Source organism: Anabrus simplex, chromosome 1, assembly GCF_040414725.1.
Source record: "Anabrus simplex isolate iqAnaSimp1 chromosome 1, ASM4041472v1, whole genome shotgun sequence".
Lineage (NCBI taxonomy): Eukaryota > Metazoa > Arthropoda > Insecta > Orthoptera > Tettigoniidae > Anabrus > Anabrus simplex.
Genome location: NC_090265.1, coordinates 243,436,864 through 243,456,997, shown reverse-complemented (window position 1 = coordinate 243,456,997; position 20,134 = coordinate 243,436,864). Strand labels below are relative to the sequence as shown.

General features: G+C 37.4%; 1 protein-coding gene across 1 annotated transcript in view; it reads left to right on the top strand.

Moving 5' to 3' along the window:
* The window catches only part of STUB1 (STIP1 homology and U-box containing protein 1), a 223,738-nt gene that overhangs the window by 80,702 nt on the left and 122,902 nt on the right, over nucleotides 1-20,134 (top strand). Inside the window, exon 3 of the mRNA XM_067141521.2 lies at nucleotides 6,351-6,478. Coding sequence (XP_066997622.1) covers nucleotides 6,351-6,478 — 128 coding nt within the window. The remainder of the gene's footprint in view (nucleotides 1-6,350; nucleotides 6,479-20,134) is intronic.

Genomic DNA, 20,134 nt, shown 5'->3' with positions numbered 1-20,134 from the left:
CAGTACATACTTTTTTTTTTTTCAAGGTGACACAATAATTACATTTCATATACAATAGCTTTTTCTGTAAAGTGACAAGTACATTTTTGGATAACTAAGACATTGCATTTTTTTTTTGCTTTTTTATATGTTAGGATCATAGTTTTCCAGAAGTATATTCAGATATTGCATGGCTGTAATATATTGAATATGGACAATATATATATTATTGTATTAAATAAAGCAAGTTATACAGAGATTATATTAAGATATCTGTAAAAGAGTAATATTCCTTTTTTTTTTTTTTAAAACATAAAACCGATTTAGAGTTCTTTATAACAGGAGGCAACACATTGTATTCCCTAAACATTGATGATTCTATGCCTTTCACTCCATACTTTACTGAATTAGAGTGAGAGGGATATATCCTTAATGATCCTCTAGTTTCATATCCACGAATTTCACTAAAATGGGAGACGTTAACAGTAGAATGGGTTAATTTCCTGTCTAGCTTATACATAAAGACTGCTGATAAAAATGCAATTTGTTTATGGAATGGCAGAATATTTGACTCTGAAAAAACTTCACGTGACGGTTTGAGGAAGGAGAATCCATACATGATTTTGATGGCTCTTTTTTGTAGGATTTCCAAATTATCAATGTAATCTTTCCTACATCTTCCCCAAATAAAGCTTGTGTATGTTAGATGTGGGTGGATCATTGCATAATATATACCCTTCAATTGTTGATGAGAAAAATTACTGTATCTTAATCTGTGCATTATTCCTATCAAAGGGGTAATTTTGCTGATTACATAATCAATATGGCTTTTCCAGGAAAGTGTTGAGTCTAATATTATACCAAGATACTTAGCTGAGTTGACTCGCTCTATTACTTGGTCCTTTGGGGTAACAGTGTTAGCCGCTGTGATCTTATGGGCTGTTTTATGAAAGATTAAGTATTTTGTTTTAGTCACATTTATGATCATTTTTTGAGATAAAGCCCAGTACGATAACTTGTCCAAGTCACAATTTATATCTTCCATAATTTGCGTTTCACATAGTCCTTTGTAAGTTATTAAGATATCATCGGCAAATACTTAACATTTTCCCTTTAGTGTTAAAGATTGTATGTCTCTTAATCTCATGGAATGGCTCTTACAATAGTACAGCTAACTCCTCGGCTTCTCCTCTTTCTTCTTCTACATCTTCTTCATCTTCCTCCTCTGATTCACTGCTTCCATGATGAATGACTAGTTCCTCCACTTCAGGAAGACCTCTCATCTCATTATTGTAGAACTCGACAATCTTCTTCTCAGTGTGTTTCACTTCATTTCTCCACATCTCTGCTGTCACCTATAAGATATATTGAAGTATCACAACCTGACAAGTATATTATAAACTCCACTTGCCTATATCCAATAAATAACATTTCCACTTGGCCTACCTGATCAAGAGATTCTTTCCATACAGCTGTAGCTCTGTCCAATCCGTGACCAGGTCTTGAAGCCACTGTTTTGTTATAATACTGTTTTGCCACAGACCATACTAATTCGATGGCATTGAAAAATGAGTGGTATGGAGGAAGTCGTAAAACAGTATGGCCTTCACTGTGCCGCATCTCGTCAACAATGTACCTGGTTTTAAAGAACAGAGAAATATTGTTATGCATACATGAAAGTCAAATGCACGAGTGTAAACAAAATTATCTAAACTTATGTTTACGTGCTTCTGTACCTCTTTAAGTGACTTCGATTCATATTACACAACCTTTGCAGCTCATCTTTTGTAGCATTTTCTGGTGGAGAAACTCCATTCTGCCTTAACCATGACTGTAAATTAAAGGAAAAATAAAAATTAATTTCTGTAACATCATTAAACATCATTCAGTAGAAGGAAATATTCAATGAAGTATAATTACCACTAATTGATCCTTCCTCCATTTCGTTGTTGGTTGATGCTCAACAAGCTTACAGTGATATGGTGCATTATCCATTACAATAACACAGGGTCCTATATTTCTTAATCCTACGATTAATTGCGTTTTCACCCACATCTGAAATTTCTCGCTGTTCATAGCACCATGGTAATCCTGATTTCTCTTCAAGTTGGTAGCAAATATCAAATCAGCACCTGTAAGAATTTTAAGTTTTAGTATGAAGTTACAGTATTTCTTCTAAAAAGGATAGGCCTATTTATTGATAAAAAAATGTGATTTCTGTTGAATGATACAAAAAGCTGTCTGATTTTAAGTGAAACCAACTACTATGTAGCAGAGTCACCTGATGATGAAGTCAATGAATTACTACTTACACTACTTTATCGTAACATCTCTCATGAATGTATCTCCATTAGTAGGCCTATATCTGGACAAAATTTTTGTAACGCTACTCTTTTGTCAGAAATCACCCACAACAAATCGTGCTTCTGTCTTTTGAACTTTTCCAGTTCTCAAATCAAGTAATCCTAGTGAGGGTCTCATACACAGGAACTGTACTTAAGTTGGGGTCTTATCAGAGACTTATGTGCCCCCCCCCTACATCCGTACTACAAACCCTAAATACCCTCATAACTATGTAAAGAGAGATCACCTCACTAAAATAAAATGAAGTAAAATAAAGTAAGAACATACCAGGTACAAAGCCATCTTTCTTTCCAGCATGAACAATAACCAGTCTTCCTCCCTCAGACACAGGTCGACGAATTACTCCTTGAACATCATGTCCAGATTTGTGTGGTTTATTCCAGGAGTATGTGGGTGACCCTGAAAGAGAAATGCACAATTGAAACCAAAGACACCTGATGAAGATAAATTTGTCCAAGATTTCTTTATATAAAATGTAAGATATAACATATTCACCATTCATAAAAATCCAAGTCTCATCCAAGAAAACAACAGGTTTTGGTTTCTCACTGTCCTTATTACGCATGTATTCCCTCAGAAAACAGGATCTCTTAAAACAAATGTCTTCATTTTCTCTAACATACACATAGGGATCACCTTTACTCCACACAAACCCCATGGCCTTCAAAATTCTTCTTAATGATGTTTCGGAGCCCTTGTACAAATAAGTGTCATAACTTGCTTTCATGTGGTCGAAAACCTTTCTTACAGTTACGACTTCTCCTGTGGGAAGAAAAAAAAAAGTTACAAGGGACTCAAAAGAGCTGTATGACAATACATGCACAAAACATTTCTGGGAGCTTATCTCACCTGCGTGCCAATTTCTATAATGTTCCAATAGATTCCTTATGAAGTCACCTTACCTTTATGTAATTTATCATAAATAAACCTTGCTATCGCTTCCTTAGAAAAACTGTCTAAGCCGGTCACTGGATGTTCACGCTTCCGGCGTTTACCTGGTGTAGAAAATTCAACTCCCTTCTTGAAATTTCCTATTACTTTTCGGACTAAACCGAAACTACACTGTAAGAATACACACACAGAACTATATTACATACACACATACCGTAAGTCAACAGGAATACACAAAGGTTAAGTCTACAAACCGTATCGAAGTCAACACAAGACATGGTATAGGCCTAGGCCTACATAATCAGGTTAGGTTAGGTTCAGAATGAAATACTGCTCCATTTCAACTGATTGTCATTATGCCAGAAACTTATCATAGAAACAAGATAAAAACGAACACTTACCCCAGTTAATAATGCAACTCTTGCCATTAGCTTCGTATCACTACGACTGATACCTTCTTCGTCGTCTTCCTGTTTCAATTGCTCGTAGCAATGTACAACCATTTCTTGACCTGATGCTTGTAAAGGACGTAACCTCGTAGGAGTTCTTGCAGATTTTTCTTCCTTCTTAGACATCCCAATCGAATTCTGTTCGTATAAGTATGGGACGAAATAGGAACGTAATTAATAAAATGATGTGCTCATCATTTCATACAAACTATGTTATTAAATGCATTATCCGAACATGCCACAATTCTACTTACCTGGTATTAGCCAAATAGATCTACAATCCCACAGAAAAAGAAAATATGCTTTAAATATTCTCGCAAATGTATCGCTAGTGACTTTAAAGGCAATGCGGTGGCAACACGCAATTCACGCTAGAACAGTGACTGAACGTTGCCAACGTGCCAGATTAACGGTAACAGTAAGACGTCGTATCGGCAAGTAGGGTCCCTAAACTGTATATTTACCGACACTGAAAAAGACCCAATAGCAAGAAAAGTTACTATAAATCAATACCTTAATATTACAGGGGAGAAAGGGTAAGGTTGCACCCTTAGGGTACGTCCTTACACGCCCGGGACTATAAAAGGGTCCTCATTGTGGCATCTCTGTTTGGCTGGCTGGTTGAATTGTGCAGTATCCAGATATGTAGAGCATTCGGATGTGACAGTGGCGCGATGCTGGATTGAACGTGAGGGCAGGCATACTCGTCAAGGTTCCAGTCGACCATATCTGACCACCATAAGGGAGGATCGCGGTATTTTGCACCAAGCACATCATAACCCATTCATATCTGAGCCTGCCTTCTGAGAACCAGTAAGGGACTCCCTGCAACATTCTGTGTCATATGCACCATTGATTGAAAACTAGCAGCAGCTAGCCTAGAGAATTACCGTCCCATATGTAGGCTGCCGTTAACATCACGAGAAAACTGGTTGCGTTGGGAATGGTGCCATAACCAGGAAGCATGGACTGTTGATGAATGGCATTGCATTGTTTTCAGCAATGAATCGTGGTTCTGCACTGCCCTGGATGACCATCGTCTGCGAGTATGGCAGTAGCCTGGAGAGAGGTCCCATTCTTCTAGCGTTTTGGAGAGGCGCAGTGGAGTTGTTTCTGGCATCATGGTGTGTTGAGAGCCATTGGGTATGATTTCAGGTCATGGTTGGTAGTGATTGAGGGAACTTCTTATGGCACAACGGTGCGTCACATACATCCCATGTCTTAATGTGTTGCCTTTCATCATGGTGCCATTTCTCAACAGGACAATGCTCGTCCACACATGGCAGATGTCTTTATAAACTGTCTGTGTGATGTTGAGGTACTCCCATGGCCAGCAAAATTCCCAGATCTGTCCCTGATAGAACGTGTGGAACCAGCTCGGGCGTCAACTCCGTCCCAGTACCGGTATCCAGGATATCGAGGATCAGTTACAATAGTTGTGGGCCAGCTTGCCTCAGTAGAGGGTACAATGACTTTATGATACCCTTCTCAACCAAATCAGTGCAGGCATCCAGGCCAGTGGGGGTGCAACGTCATACTGATTAGTGGGCTTGTACACAGAGTTCTTTGCAAATTTGACTTGATTTTGTAATCATTGAAATAACATCACATACCCTCTCAACACGTGATGTTTTATTCTCTTCCTCCCCTTCTGGGTGCTTTAATTGTTTTGTTAAGCAGTGTAATTTGCAGTCTAGTTTTCTTTCCAACTTGTCTTCTAATCAAATACTAACTTTCATGTGTATCACTCCAGTAGATTTGGTATGATATTTTCACAGACAAATGTAAAAAGTAAAACCTGTATGGGAATCTATCATTATTGCATACATCTTCGTCATCCACACTGGACCAGTGACCACCATTCTTCACTGAGCTCTCAGGGCCAGTTTACACCTCTAACTCTCCACTTCTTCCTCTTTTGGTTGTCCACCTCTTCCTTGGCTTACTCGTTGGTCTTGTTCAAGTTACCTTTCATTCCACCATTGCTGTAGGGGTTCTCATTATATCTATCTTGCAAACATCCCCAAACCACATGAGTCTACTGGACCCTATTCTGTTCTGTAGCTTCTCTATCCCCAGCCTTTCATGTATTTCTGTGATAATATGAGTGTAAAATGTTTTGGTGAGATTGATTCTTTGAGTGATTTTGTGAATTAATTGGATGACTTTGGTTGGTTAGTTTTCAAGCCTTTCTTTTATAGTTATGTTTTGATTTTGGAATTGTAAATACTAATGTTTGTATTTGGCTGTTATTTCAAATGCTCATAATTTCATGATTGAAAAGCCTTGAGATCTTCAATGTTTTGATATTAATGTTGGTAAAAGACTTCATGTAGAAATAATTTTAAAATTAGTTGTGATGATCATTTAAATTTCAGTTAAATTACATTTTACATTAAGTTTATATTAAATTTACTTTTAATTTTAAGTAGTTATAATACTCAGTATATTATGTTTATGCAGATGTGTAATTGTATGGTGTGGCCTGAGTCACGCCATGTACAGAAAGTCATAAATAAATAAATAAATAAATAAATAAATAAATAAATAAATAAATAAATAAATAAATAAATAAATAAATAAATAAATAAATAATTTGCCCAAAATATTATCTACCTGAAGTTTTTGTTTTGAAATTTTGAATAAGGTTTATCTTTTTTATTTCAGCTAACGATTTAGCTCGAGAACAAAAAATGAATTTTGGTGATGATATAGCTAGCCAGTTACGTGCAGCTCGTAAAAAGAGATGGAATGTTCAGGAAGAAAAGAGGATAGCACAAGAAATTGAATTGCAGGTATGTTGTTTCAGTAACACTATTGATTCATTTGATTTCCAACTAAGGTTGTTTCGTTTCAAATTACATAAAACCAAAAGACTGCCACTTTTAGTATTCTAGTCTGTGAAAGCATTCCACCAAAATGTGGAAAAACTGAAAATACTACCATCACAAAACCATGATTCTATGGAGGGAAAGAATATGTATGCAGTGTTGTGTAATGTGGTTTGTAGTGATTTCTGTTGACCAAAGTGTTCTCTCTACATTCTCAGTAAGTTACAGATTTGAAGTTATAAGTTAGATATCTCCTAGTAGTAGGATAATAAATAATGTGTCTACCTCCTCATCTGACATTCTGGAAATTACACAATTGTATCATCAGCTTCACTTCTACTTCTATGTATACCCGTAATATTTAAAAAAGCATTCTGACAGTTAGGGCTGGAGGGAGGAGCCTTGCACATGCCATTAGATGGTGTTGCCACATTCTTGCATTCCATTCTCCTTCCCCTTGATTCCGGTTCACTTAGTCGTAGACTACTTGGCCATACTGTGTTTGACTTGGTCTCATGTTTGGTTATCTTTAACAGGAGCTGGGCTGATAAGCTCAGACAGTAGAGTGCTGACCTTCTGAGACTACCTTAGTAGGTTCGAACCTAGCTCAGTCCGGTGGTATTTGAGGGTGCTAAAAAATGTCAGCCTTGCATCGACAGGTTTACTGGCACATAAAAGAATGCCTACGGGACTGGATTTTGGCACCACGTCACCTCTGGAGACCGTAAAAGTAGTTGACAGGATGTAAAATCAATAACATTAGTCTTCTTTTAACAGGAGTGGTACCTATGGCTTGTTAAATAGTGAATAGCATCCTTTTTAAATGGAACCGGCTTTGTAATTGTGGACGTTCTAAGCCTCTTCTTTCCAGACGTGCACAGTTTTCAGAAGATGAACCTTGTTCTGAGTTGTTGTATTTCTCCATTATAACTCTTGTAACAGTACTTTTGCTAACTCTTAAGAGCTTTGACAGTGCATTGCAGGACTTCCTGGAATGGAATGAAAAGAACAGTCCTTTCCAAAAAACTCATAGCCTTCTCTTTAAAGAATTCTCTTGTTGCACATATCATTTCCCTTCGTTGGTTATGAATTGTCACACCATGGCCGGCGGTATTTTTTTTTTCACAAGGTCGACAAGTCCTGGGCCTCCCATGAATATTCATCTTGCTCGAAATATGTATTGAAATAAAATAAATGTTTGGAAGTAGTATTTAAAATACCGTTAAATACTTAATAACGGCCACAAAACAGAAACAGGAATGGAATACAACTTACACTGAACTGCTTGTACCCAGCTCGATAGCTACAGTCGCTAAAGTGCGGCCAGTATCCAGTAATCGGGAGATGATGGGTTTGAACCCCACTGTCGGCAGCCCTGAAGATGGTTTTCCGTGGTTTCCCCATTTTCACACTAGGCAAATGCTGGGGTTGTACCTTAAGGGCACGGCTGCTTCCTTCCTATTCCTAGGCTTTTCCTATCCCACCGTCGCCACAAGACCTATCTGTGTTGGTGCGACGTAAAGCAAAAAAAAAAAAAGCAACATGAGCTGGCCGGCAGGCTTATCTCCATGGCAACCGCAGTGGGCCCACCCTCATTTCCATGGCAACCATACTCCCACTCCCTTTATCTCGCCCTGGCAGGCAGTAAACGGAATAACCTGTTGTTATAATACACTGTAATCTTCACGTGCAATGAACAATTTTAAAAATGAGAGTGCTAACATAACAATTGATGCATAATTCAAAGAAATTCATATTTTTTATTTTATTTTTTCAATGTAAACTAAACTGAATATATAGATAGCTAAACATTTCTCATCATCATCCTTTTACCTCATCCAGCTCCTGCCAAATTGGGGCACCTTTCCATCTTCCTTATCCAACCACCATTGTTATTCCATAACTGTGTTCCAGTCCACGTTTTTTCTAAAAATACTATTCTTGATCGTTTTCAGTCACCTTAGCCTGCGTCTCCCTCTTCCCTTCCCTCCTATCTGGGTGTCCATCATCCACTTCAGCATTCTTTCCTCTTCAGTCCTCGTAACATGTTTAAACCATCCAAGTTTATCCCTCTCCATTCTGTTGTAAAGCTTTTACATTCTTTCCCGATGTTCTCATTTCTTACTCTGTCCTTTCTTGTATTTACTGTCATACTTCTTAAAAACTTAACTTCACTGGCGTAGATTTTATTCTCCTGTCTTTTGTGTCAGTGTCCATATCTCCACTGCATGTCAGTATTGGGCAGTATTCCGTCTTACTGATCACCTCTTCATACTTCATTGATATTCTTTATCTGCACCAGGTTTCTCACACTCTGTTAGAATACATTACCCTGTTCAATCCTTTTACTGATCTCCATGTCTAACTCTGCATACTGCATTATTTCACTTCCCAAATAGGTGAGCTCTCCAGAATTTCAAGGTTTTGTCCCTTTATTTTTTACAATTTCTTTCCTTTCTCCTCAAGTCAGCACCACTGTCTTACTCTTTTCCATGCTAATTTTCATTCCATAATTTTCAATAATCTTGCTTGGCATGTTGAGTTGTCCTCGTACTTCCTTTCTGTTTGCTCCCCATGCCACAATATCATCTGCAAACATCATTACTTTCAGCTCCCTCTCCCCGTATTTTACCTTTCTCTCCTTCACAATTTTGTCCATAACTACTTTGAATGACAGTTCTGACAGCACACATCCATGTTATAGTGTAGTTTTATTCCAAAACCACTCTGTTCTTCCTACCTGTGTCTAGACAATGCTGCAACAATTTGTTGCTTGCCCATATTGTATTGTTTGTTATCCAAATCCTTTCCATTGTCTTACTTTCCGTACCTTTGCTCTGGGTACAATGTCGTAAGCTTTTTGTAAATCAGGGAATCCTTATCTCTTCCATATTCCCAATGATTTTGCGTTATCTGCCCCATGCTGAAGATAGGGTCTACTGTTGATCTTGTATTTCAAAAGCCATATTGCTCTTCTTGTAATTATCCTTCCACCTTTCTTCTCATTCTCTCCTCTAGTACCCTTTCAAATGAAATGAAATGAAATGGTGTATGGCTTTTAATGCCGGGAGTGTCCGAGGACATGTTCGGCTCGCCAGGTGAAAGTCTTTCTACTTGACACCCATAGGCGACCTCCATGTCGTGATGAGGATGAAATGACGATGAAGACAAACATACATCCAGCCCCTGTGATAGAGAAATTAACCATTAATGGTTAAAATTCCTGAAACTGCCAGAAATCGAACCCGGAACCCCTGTGACCAAAGGCCAGCATGCTGTCCATTTAGCCATGGAGCCGGACACCCTTTCAAATGATTTTGTTACGCAAAATATGAGTGTGATTCCTTGATAATTATTGTGTATCTTCTTGTCCCCATTATGAAATATAGGTGATATTACTCTTACTCCAGTCATTTGGTACAGATTTTTCTTTCCAAATACATCTAAATAGCCTATACAGCCATTGTAGACTAACAAGCCCTGCTGTTTTTATCATTTCCTCACAGAATCCTGCTTATATTCCTAAACACCAGTTTCTACATCTTCCATTGTCATTTCACTCTTAGATTTTGTCTCCTCACACACTGCCTCAGTCATCTCATCTACACCCCTTCTCACATTCAGAAGTTCATAAAAATCCTTCAGCCATCTGTTCCATATCTCCTCAGGGTGTGTAATTCTTCCCTCCCCCCTTTCAAGTGCTCTGTGACTTTTCCTTCTGCAGACATCATGACATCTGTTGAAGAAATGAGGAAATGATATAAATGTTTATTCCCATAGGGAACCTGAAATATTTGTCCCGAATGTGTTACGAGAAGAAATACGAACATGTTGAGTATTCAACAGTTGCCACTTCTAGGGTTAAAGAGATTGTGAGAATAAAGTGACTATCAACATCCTTTTTTGTGTTTTGTATGAAATTCAATTCACAGTCTCTTTCTTCTGCGGATAAATTTTCTTGTTTGAGTCGGTTTTCAGTTTCCCAGAATTTATTTATTTTATCTGGTATGTTGGAATGGTTTGTTACATTACATACTGTGGTTACCCTTTAAGGATTATGCTGAGGTATTCTCCCAGATACAACATAACCAAACTTTGTCTCATGTAAATAAGGATATGATTTAGATTTATGGTACAGCAGATCCTAAAGTAAATTCACTTCTATCAGCATATCTATCCTCTTAGGTTGGTAAAATTCAGGGTCAAGCATGTTGATACTTTCAGGAATTCAGAGCTTCAGCAGTTCACTGGGAAGGTTCAGCAGTTCTTAGAACGACATTGTATTCATACTTAGCAAACAACAGACACCAAAATAGGAAGTATGCTCTTTAAACTTGTTATAATCACTCAGTAGACATAAAGAAAATAATACAACATTGCTTTCAAACAGCAAAGCGCTCTCAAAAAGAGCAGGTTCTGATGAAAAGCCTTCTTTTCAGGTTCCAAATACTTGCTCATGTCCATTACATCCTTCTTTTGTTCTGAGGCAGGTATGATTATTGTGTACAGTTGAGGCAAATTGTACAGTGAAGCCTCATTGGTTTTTCATCCATGTATTTGGAAAATACTTCACGGTTTAATCTCTTATGGGCTACTTCTTACATAAATGTTTGAGGGGTCATCAGAACTAATCTTCAGCCACATAGACTCCGTGATTTTCAAGTTTATGTTCTTCATTATGGCCTTTTCCCAGAGAAGTGAAATCTTTAAAACCTTCCTGCTGCATTTCTGTAACAACGAAAGGTTTGTTTAGCTTGGCCTCAGTGATAATACATTTCCAGTCTGCAGGAACAAGAGCCTGTGCTGATATTTTTTTTTTGATCAGCGCAAAGTCTTGGTCACATGGGAGGAAGCTGTGGCTGGAGCGTAGAAATTTCTAATAATGTTATTGGCTTTATGTCCCACTTTTAAGGATTTTGGAGATGTCGAGGTGTCAGAAATTGGTCCCGCAGTAGATCTTTTATGTGCCCTTAAATCTATCAACATAAGGCTGACGTATTTGAGCACCTTCAAATACCACCAGACTGAGCCAGGATTGAACCTGCCAAGTTGGGGTCAGAAGGCTAGTGCCTCAACTGCCTGAAACACTCAGCCCAGCGTGTAGAAATTTCTGATTTACTTCCGAGGAATATCTGGACTGTACAAGAACACCATACAAGTTTAACTTGCACCAGGACATTTTTTGTCACTTTCCTTCCTACAAAACTTAAAAAAAATCTGTTTTGGGATACTGCCAGTTTATGCCCTAATAGAGTGAGGTACTTTGTGAGATCTGTTTCTGTGTTTCCCGCAGCTGTCGATTGGGACAACAGTGTTATCTTTCAGTTTCTTGTGAAGTGTTTTGAATTAGCTCTTTGTGATTTGGAATGTATACACAAACGTTTTACGGCAGACCTCCTGGTTATCAATGGTATATTGAATAGTACAAGTACGGCATGAAGTATTGTCATTCCATGCATCCCGATGTCTTTTAAGATCCGACAATTTCATCAAAGGCAGTAGTAAAGCCAGTTGTTTGTCATAAGTATGGCTATTTTACTTCTGATACAGTCTCACCTATGTCAGAAAGCTCAAATCCGTACAACCACGTTTAGAGCATGTTTCCGCATTGCACACTTGGGCCTGTAATCTGAGAAATAAAACAGTTACATAAGTACGTTGTTTAGTTAAGTAGGTAAATAACCATTAAGTTTATGGGTTCTTATATTACATATGTACCTCTTGGCTAGGTCGAAACATCCTATATAGCTTCTTAAACAACTATGTAGCTTTTTAAACACACCATTTATTAAATGGCAAACATGTATTGAACAGGTGGACTTTACACAATTAAATTCTTTTAGAATTTCATATGAGATATTTAAAGTCGATACAGAACCAGAATGTATTCATTACTTGTAACTTTCTAGCTTTCTAGTGTATCTCCTCTTAAACAGACTACGAATCATGATAGAAGAGGCATCAGTATCAATGTTCCATTGATATGTGTATTTTGCTCAAATTGGCGCTTGTTCCGTGATTTGGCCGTACCCTTCAACTATTGTAATGAGAGTTACTTACAATGAGTTTCAGATTAAGTTGCATATTGATGTCAACTATACAAATACAAAGAAAGCTATAGTTCCACCTTTTTAATAAAACATACCTATACTGTAAACCGTGAAGAATCACATGATAAAAATTAGTAGAACATGTTTCATCCAAGTATAGGACATCTTGAGCTACAAGTTATGTGAGGAATAAAACATAATTCAATTAATCTTATGTGATTAAAAGAGGAGTATCATGTCCTACATGTTGAATATCAATCACATGACCCATCAGGTTACTAAGTGGAGTTTAGAATCAACAATATTCACTAATAGATTAAAATATCTACGTAGTCATAAAAATATACAATATTAGGTACGCTGATGTGACGGATTCACAATTAAAATTCTTAGGTGTTAGATAATATTATGAAGTCTTCATAAAAGATTGTTGAAATACTGATAATACTGTTTCTTGATGAATTAAAAGGTTGTTGTAACCTATGGCTTTGTTGGGAAGTAACTCCAGTTCAAAATTGATATCTCTAAACAACAGTAATATACAAATACCATTAATAATGTACAGATGTGTTAGGGAACAGTGTTGTTTCATCTTGTTCCTGACTGTCCAGTATAGGGCTGGTAAATTTGCTTGTTTCTGTTGGATTGGGTGGAGTCCTGTGCACAGAGGTAAGTGAATTAAAATGTTCACACAATTTTTATTTCGTTGAACATGCAAAATTGAACAATCTACGAGTGTGGCAATATGAATGAGCATAAGTGGGGAGCTTTCTCGTAGCTGTAGTGGACGTCAACCAGAATTTATGAATCTTGGGATTCTTTAACCAGAAAGCCAGCAACGTTGGTGTCGTATTCAAATCATGTGAGATGTCTAAAAGATAAAAAGGAAAAGATGGAATTAAATCCTGAAAGGTTTCATAGAGGGGGGAAAAAAATTTAACGATATGGATGTCTACTTGCCATATAATTCCGAATACGACCCGCCACCAAATAAGACCCGCATGCTAAATTTGAGACGACAAAATACGGGGGGGGGGGGGGGAAATAGAGAATCAAATAACTTACATACCTATTTAATTTTCTTCAAATATACCACAAATATAAATTCAAACAGCTTACAGTTAATAAAATCATCACAGAAATCGTAAATAAAATCTGTCCAATACTCATATCATTCACAATTCACTGTCATCATCTGAAGTTTCACCATAGGAACTTTCGTCCCTGGCATCTTTCCACAAATAGTCGTCCTCACTACTGTCCACTGAATTTGAAATTCCACATTTCTTAAAGCTTTTGGACACTAGATAGTTGAGAATGTGGTCTTGATCCAGCTGCATATTAGTCCCACTTCAGGCCTCTTCACTCGCCTGGTTGGTGTTAACGCGCGATCACCATCAGACATCCATTCGGTGTACAACTGTTTCATTGCAGTTTCGAAAGGCCGATTCATGCACACATCCAACGGCTGTAGAATAGAAGTGAGTCCTCGGGAATTATCGCAGGATCGCTTTTCCTTTCCTCAACATATCTTTCACAGTGTCAGTTGTATGTCCTCGGTAACTGTCCAACACAAGCATGTTTCGTTTTTTAACAAAGCTCCCAGGCGACGTTGCCGAACACACTTCACCCAGTCCTCAACTAACGCACTGTCCATCAGCCGGACTTATGTGTTCTAATAATAACACCGGATGGCAAGTTTCCTTTCGGAAGTGTTTTCATTTTCAGAACCACATATGGAGGGAGTTTGGAACCATCCACTAATACGCACAACATTACCGTGCATTGTTGCTTTTCGTTACCACCTGTTCTGATGGTTACACTTTTAGAAACCTTCGTATCCACTGCATTTTCCAATGGCATTTCAAAATAGACAGGTGTCTGGTCAGCATTCCCAATTTGCGACAGCAAATAAGAATTTTGCTTCCTCAAATGAATAATGTGACATTGAACGGCCGTTAATTTTTCTTCATACGCCCCAAGGAGACGTTGTGCACAATCCCTTTCTCCGATAAAAGTTATGTATCCATCCGTGGCTTACAGTAAAACTCTGTGTTTTAAGTTCTTTTGAGATCTCTAGTGCTTTCAATTGACACATTTCACTAGAAACACCATATCCTAACTCACATTTTTCTATCACAATTTGTGGAGTCGTTCTTCAGTTTCCAGAAACACTGCACTCCACCCGCGGAATGCTCTGTGATCACCGTTACTTTTTAGAAGTTTTTCCTTCTTCTTCCGCCAATCATGAATACACGATTCATCAATATCGTACTTTCTGCCAACGGCACGATTTCCTTATATTTCATCTTCGCTTACAACTTTAAGTTTCTCACATACAGTAAATGACCGCAGATGCTGTTTTGAATCCATTGCTTACTATCGAGACAGCACTTTCACGGGACATATATGGAACTTGAATGTGAGCGAGGTAGACTTCTGTAACAAACAGTCTCGACTCTCGCAAAGTACGATATCCCAAGAGATCAGCTATTCACGCACCCAGCATGCCAGCAACACTTGTGAAACAAATGACGATTGAGCATCCGCAGTGGCAGCTTTCATATTTACCGGATATTTATCCATATTCTTTGATTTACCATATTTCATTACCTTACATTTTGCGTTTACATGCCACTGTAACCGTATTGAGAAAAAAATCGATTTTGTTTTCTAAAATGCAACTAAAGCACAATAAGACCTGAATGCCCATTTACATGTGGTGTATTGAGTATGGTAACCATATTCAAATCTATTTCAATACTCCCTGTAAACGTAGTAAATATTTTCGAGAATGAACGGCTTGAATACGACCCGCACCCAAGATTTAGAACCAATGTTTTGGGGAAAGAAGTGCGGATGGTATTCAGGATTATACAGTACTCCCCACTGGCCTCGTTGGATGGCCTGAAGCTGTATTTGTATACAATTGTTCAGTTGCGCGCTACATAAACTTGCCGGCTGAGAAGCAGCCTTGTCAAGGCAAGGGGGAAAGAGGGAGGGACTGGGGTAGGCGGGGCAATGCCGAAGATTAATAAATTAGGGGACAAATCCTTTCATGTGTTACGGGAGTTGTCTTGTTTTCTAATGACTGTAAATAACTCATCAAAAAGAACATTGTTTTTCGGACATTTCATTCAGATTTCCCGTGGGGTTGAACCTGTGATCGGTATGAATGAAAATATTTTCTAGAATTTTCAAAAGTAAATCTTTATTTTCAATGAATAAAATGCTGAGATCCTGATATATCGTGGTAAAAGAATTATTGAAATTGTTATGTGGGCGCTCGTGGCAGAAAATCTATTATATTTCTTAACGTTGCTGTGTTCTTGATATCTAATGTTGAAATTTCTTTCAGTCTGTTCCACATAGCTCGCTTCACATTGCATACATTTCAATTTATAAACTTCGGAGTTTGAAAATGTATTATTGTCATTGACTCTTCTTGAATTATGAAAAATGAAGGGATTAGTGTTGTTGGTCTTGAAAGCTATTGTGCCATTACACTGTTCCCGAAGTGAAAATCCAATCCAGTCGGAGTAAGTGCGATTACCCACATCAAGATTAAGCAAAATGAATAACTTCATAGAAGATCATAGTAGCTAAGACTGACGCAATATCGAAGTAGATATAATCATAATGGCAGTGAGAAAAAGACAAAAGAAAAAAACAGGAGCCGGATTGTTAAAAAAAACGAACCCAACACTGTAGAAAATAACAAGATGACTTTTTCAGCGAGCAGATGTATCGCAAGTAAGGAGCGAATTAAATCAGATAAAAGCATCAGGAAAGAAGAGAGTTTGGTTAAAGAAGATATCAACTACGATTATACGTCGAAACAACGTGCAACAAAGTAATATTTGAACAAAAAAACGCGTTAATTTCACTTGAAACATTCACCAAGAGTTGAAAATCAGCCAGATTGAAGATGCCAAGGAAATAGAATCAGCTAGAGAATCAATAAGTCGCAGAAACGCAATACCATTGCTAACGGAAGTCATAAAGCAAACCCATTCGACATATATTTTGATGATATTCCATTCATATTGAGAGTCTTATGAAAGTTACAGATCAGTCAAAGAAATTCTAAAACAAGATAAATAATTGTTAAATCAGAAGGCTTTGTTAGCACCTACATGTATCAGCTGATTTAATTTATGTTCTGTATTTCTATAATTGAACTAGACAAGATGACGGCTCTTTAAGATGATGGGTGACAGGCTACTTGGGATAACCTGAGCTGGACGATGATTGACCGACATCGCAAATGACTTCTGCAAAGACCGCCATGCAGCATGGAGATCGCCCTTGGCAGCAGAGAATGAATGATGCATAAATCATCCCAAAAAGCAACGGAAAAGAGATAAGTTTCACAAATAATAAAAACTGTAGTTAGATAATATTTTCAGTAGATAATTGGTAGTTGAAATGTTGAGATTGTGTCGTTTAATATTCAAATTAAACTATATCATGTTAGATTCTCGCAAGTGATTTCTCATTAGGCAGTCTTCTATAGAAATACCGGGCGTTTGAAAAGTCCGTGCAAAAATAAAAACTACTTACATGTTTGGGGTAAACTTTTTTATTTTTTGACATAGTCTCCTTTTAGGCTTATACACTTTGTCCAACGATGTTCTAGTTTGTTGATCCCTTCTGAATAATAGGATTTGTCCAAGTCTGCAAAATATCCATTAGTGTTTGCAATCACCTCCTTGTTTGAATAAAATCTTTGTCCCACCAGCCATTTCTTCAAATTGGGGAACAAATAGTAGTCCGAGGGAGCAAAGTCTGGAGAATGGGGGGGGGGGGGGGTGAAACGAGTTTCCATTAATTTTGCGACCATGGGCCAATCGCGGGCGTTTTTCTCGCAGCTCGGTTTTCAGACGGTCCAGTAACGATGAATAATATGCACCTGTAATAGTTTTACCCTTTTCCAGATAGTCAAGGAGGATTATCCCTTGTGAATCCCAAAAGACAGTCGCCATAACCTTTCCGGCCGAAGGAACGGTCTTCGCCTCTTTTTGGTGCAGATTCCCCCTTGGTAACCCACTGTTTAGATTGTTGTTTGGTCTCAGGAGTATAGTAATGTATCCATGTTTCATCCACAGTGATGAAACAACGCTTAAATTCCTCCGGATTCTTCTGGAACAGCTGCAAACCATCCTTGCAACACTTCACACGATTTCGTTTTTGGTCAAGCGTGAGCAGTCGCGGCACCCATCTTGCGGATAACTTTCTCATGTCCAAATGTTTATGCAAAATATTGTGTACCCATTCAGTCGAGATGCCCACAGCACTAGCAATCTCATGCACTTTAACTCTTCTGTCATCCATCACCATATCATGGATTTTATCAATGATTTCTGGAGTCGTATCCTCCACAGGCCGTCCAGAACGTTCAGCGTCACTTGTGCCCATATGGCCAGTCCGAAAATTTTTAAACCACTTATAAACTGTTCTAATCAAAGGTGCAGAGTCACCATAATGTTTATCAAGCTTCTCTTTATTCTCCTGAGGCATTTTGCCTTTCATAAAGTAATGTTTAATCACCACACAAAATTCTTTTTCGTCCATTTCTTGAAAATCACTCGACTTCCCTGATTCACACGAATGCCAAACACAAAGAAATAGACCAATATGGCTGAAACTTGGTGTGCTTTCATTCAAGAGATACTACTAACTAAACATAACCTCGATACGCACCGGTGGTGCCATCTCTTGGACTTTGCACGGACTTTTCAAACCACCTTCGTATAACCAAACCCTAGATACAGAAACAAATATCCAAGTAATGCCATAGCAGATGTGAAGTTCCGACAAGAAGAATACTTAATGATATTGTATAGATTCCAAGTGATGAGTTAATACTGTATGAATGTAGATGACATATTTAAATAATATGAGTAGGTGATACATTGTTATCATGAAAGAAGAGTATTACAAAATATGGAAACGTCAATAGGCAGGGGAGATGTTATTGTAATTTGACAAGATATAGATCCAACGATGAGAAGACAAGAGAATGGGGTTATTTGTGCGCCAGAAAGAAGTGATTATGTGGAAGGTTGGTAATAGTAGGAAGAGATGCAAGTTGAAACGAGTAAATGAAGAGGATATGTTATATGAAAGTAATGAAAGATGAGTTGGATGAATTATATCCCACATTGAAATGAAAGAAGATATGGAATTTTTAAGGTTAGAAAGGAAATGATTGACACAGACTAGGATCAATTATGCTTGAGATGGAATAACATTGCATATTTTGTCAAGAATCCATGTATAACAGAAATTGTGGCATATCTTAACCTTCATAGAATGGGATGTTAGGACGTAGTCATTAAAAGATATCATTATAAGAACGAATACTAACCTAGGATTTCTCCTGTAAAATTGCACTTTTCTAAAATTGAGTATGGCATACTTAGATTAACATGAAGGATCATTGCTACTGTACATAAGAATGTAGAAAAGTTTGTTCCGTACAGTATCTTCAAGAATGAATTTCTCCTAATGCTTTAATTGAATCACGCAAGATCACACAGTCATGTTGAGACCCACTATAGGTTATAAATACCATGCTAGATTTGATTACTTTAATGTAAATAGGAAGGTTATTGTGAGATATGAATTTGAATGAATAGATAATAGATAGATAATATATAATTTCAACATTTAAAGCAAGATTTGGTTGAATAACCGGAAACATATAACTTTTTCCGTAGGCTTGTGAGGATATATAGTAAATATCATGAGAAAATCAACGATTAGAAGTCGCTAAACAATATCGTATCAAAATATTCTATGAACAAGTAAGAAAATTACAATGGATAGGGAATCTTAACTGCAAGGAATATGATACCTTAATATAACCAAGCTTCCCATGACCAACTTGCATTTATTAACGATGTTATGTTGCAAATATTGTAAATACAATGAATCATTAGCTTATTTTAATGGTGATATAAAAATATATTACGAAGAATGCGATTGCTAACAAATAATTCCAACCTACCAAATGTTAACTTATTAAGTTTGAATTTTGTTTTATTTTATTATTCCACTTTTCTCTTCCAAGATTTTATTTTTATTAATAAATCATAGTAGTTAAGTTTTACTGGATGTCTTATTTATAGCTTGCTATGATAGCATAAGATGCCAGAGAGTCGAAGTGATGAAATTTTGGGTATTTGTATAATTTATGGATATGTCGTATAGAGACATCTATCGAGTCTAAAGGTACATAAAATAATTAATCGGCGTATCGACTTTCTTTTCTGATCCCACGTAAAACAACTATCCAATCATTAATCCTGAGAGACTGGCCGGGATTTCTTTTACGTGACCCATCCTGGATGCGGAAAGCATGTACTATATTAAAATTATTCTGTTTGAAAAATTAGGAACTTGATGTATTTTATTTACAGTTTTCTATGAAGGCAAATTCAATTAAAGTAGGGCTAAACAAAATCAAGAAAATATGAAACAAGGAGGTAGTGCTTGAGTTAAGAAATGAAAATGAATGCAAGACAATGGTGAACACAATTGAGGCAAATAATCCCCATCTGAAGGC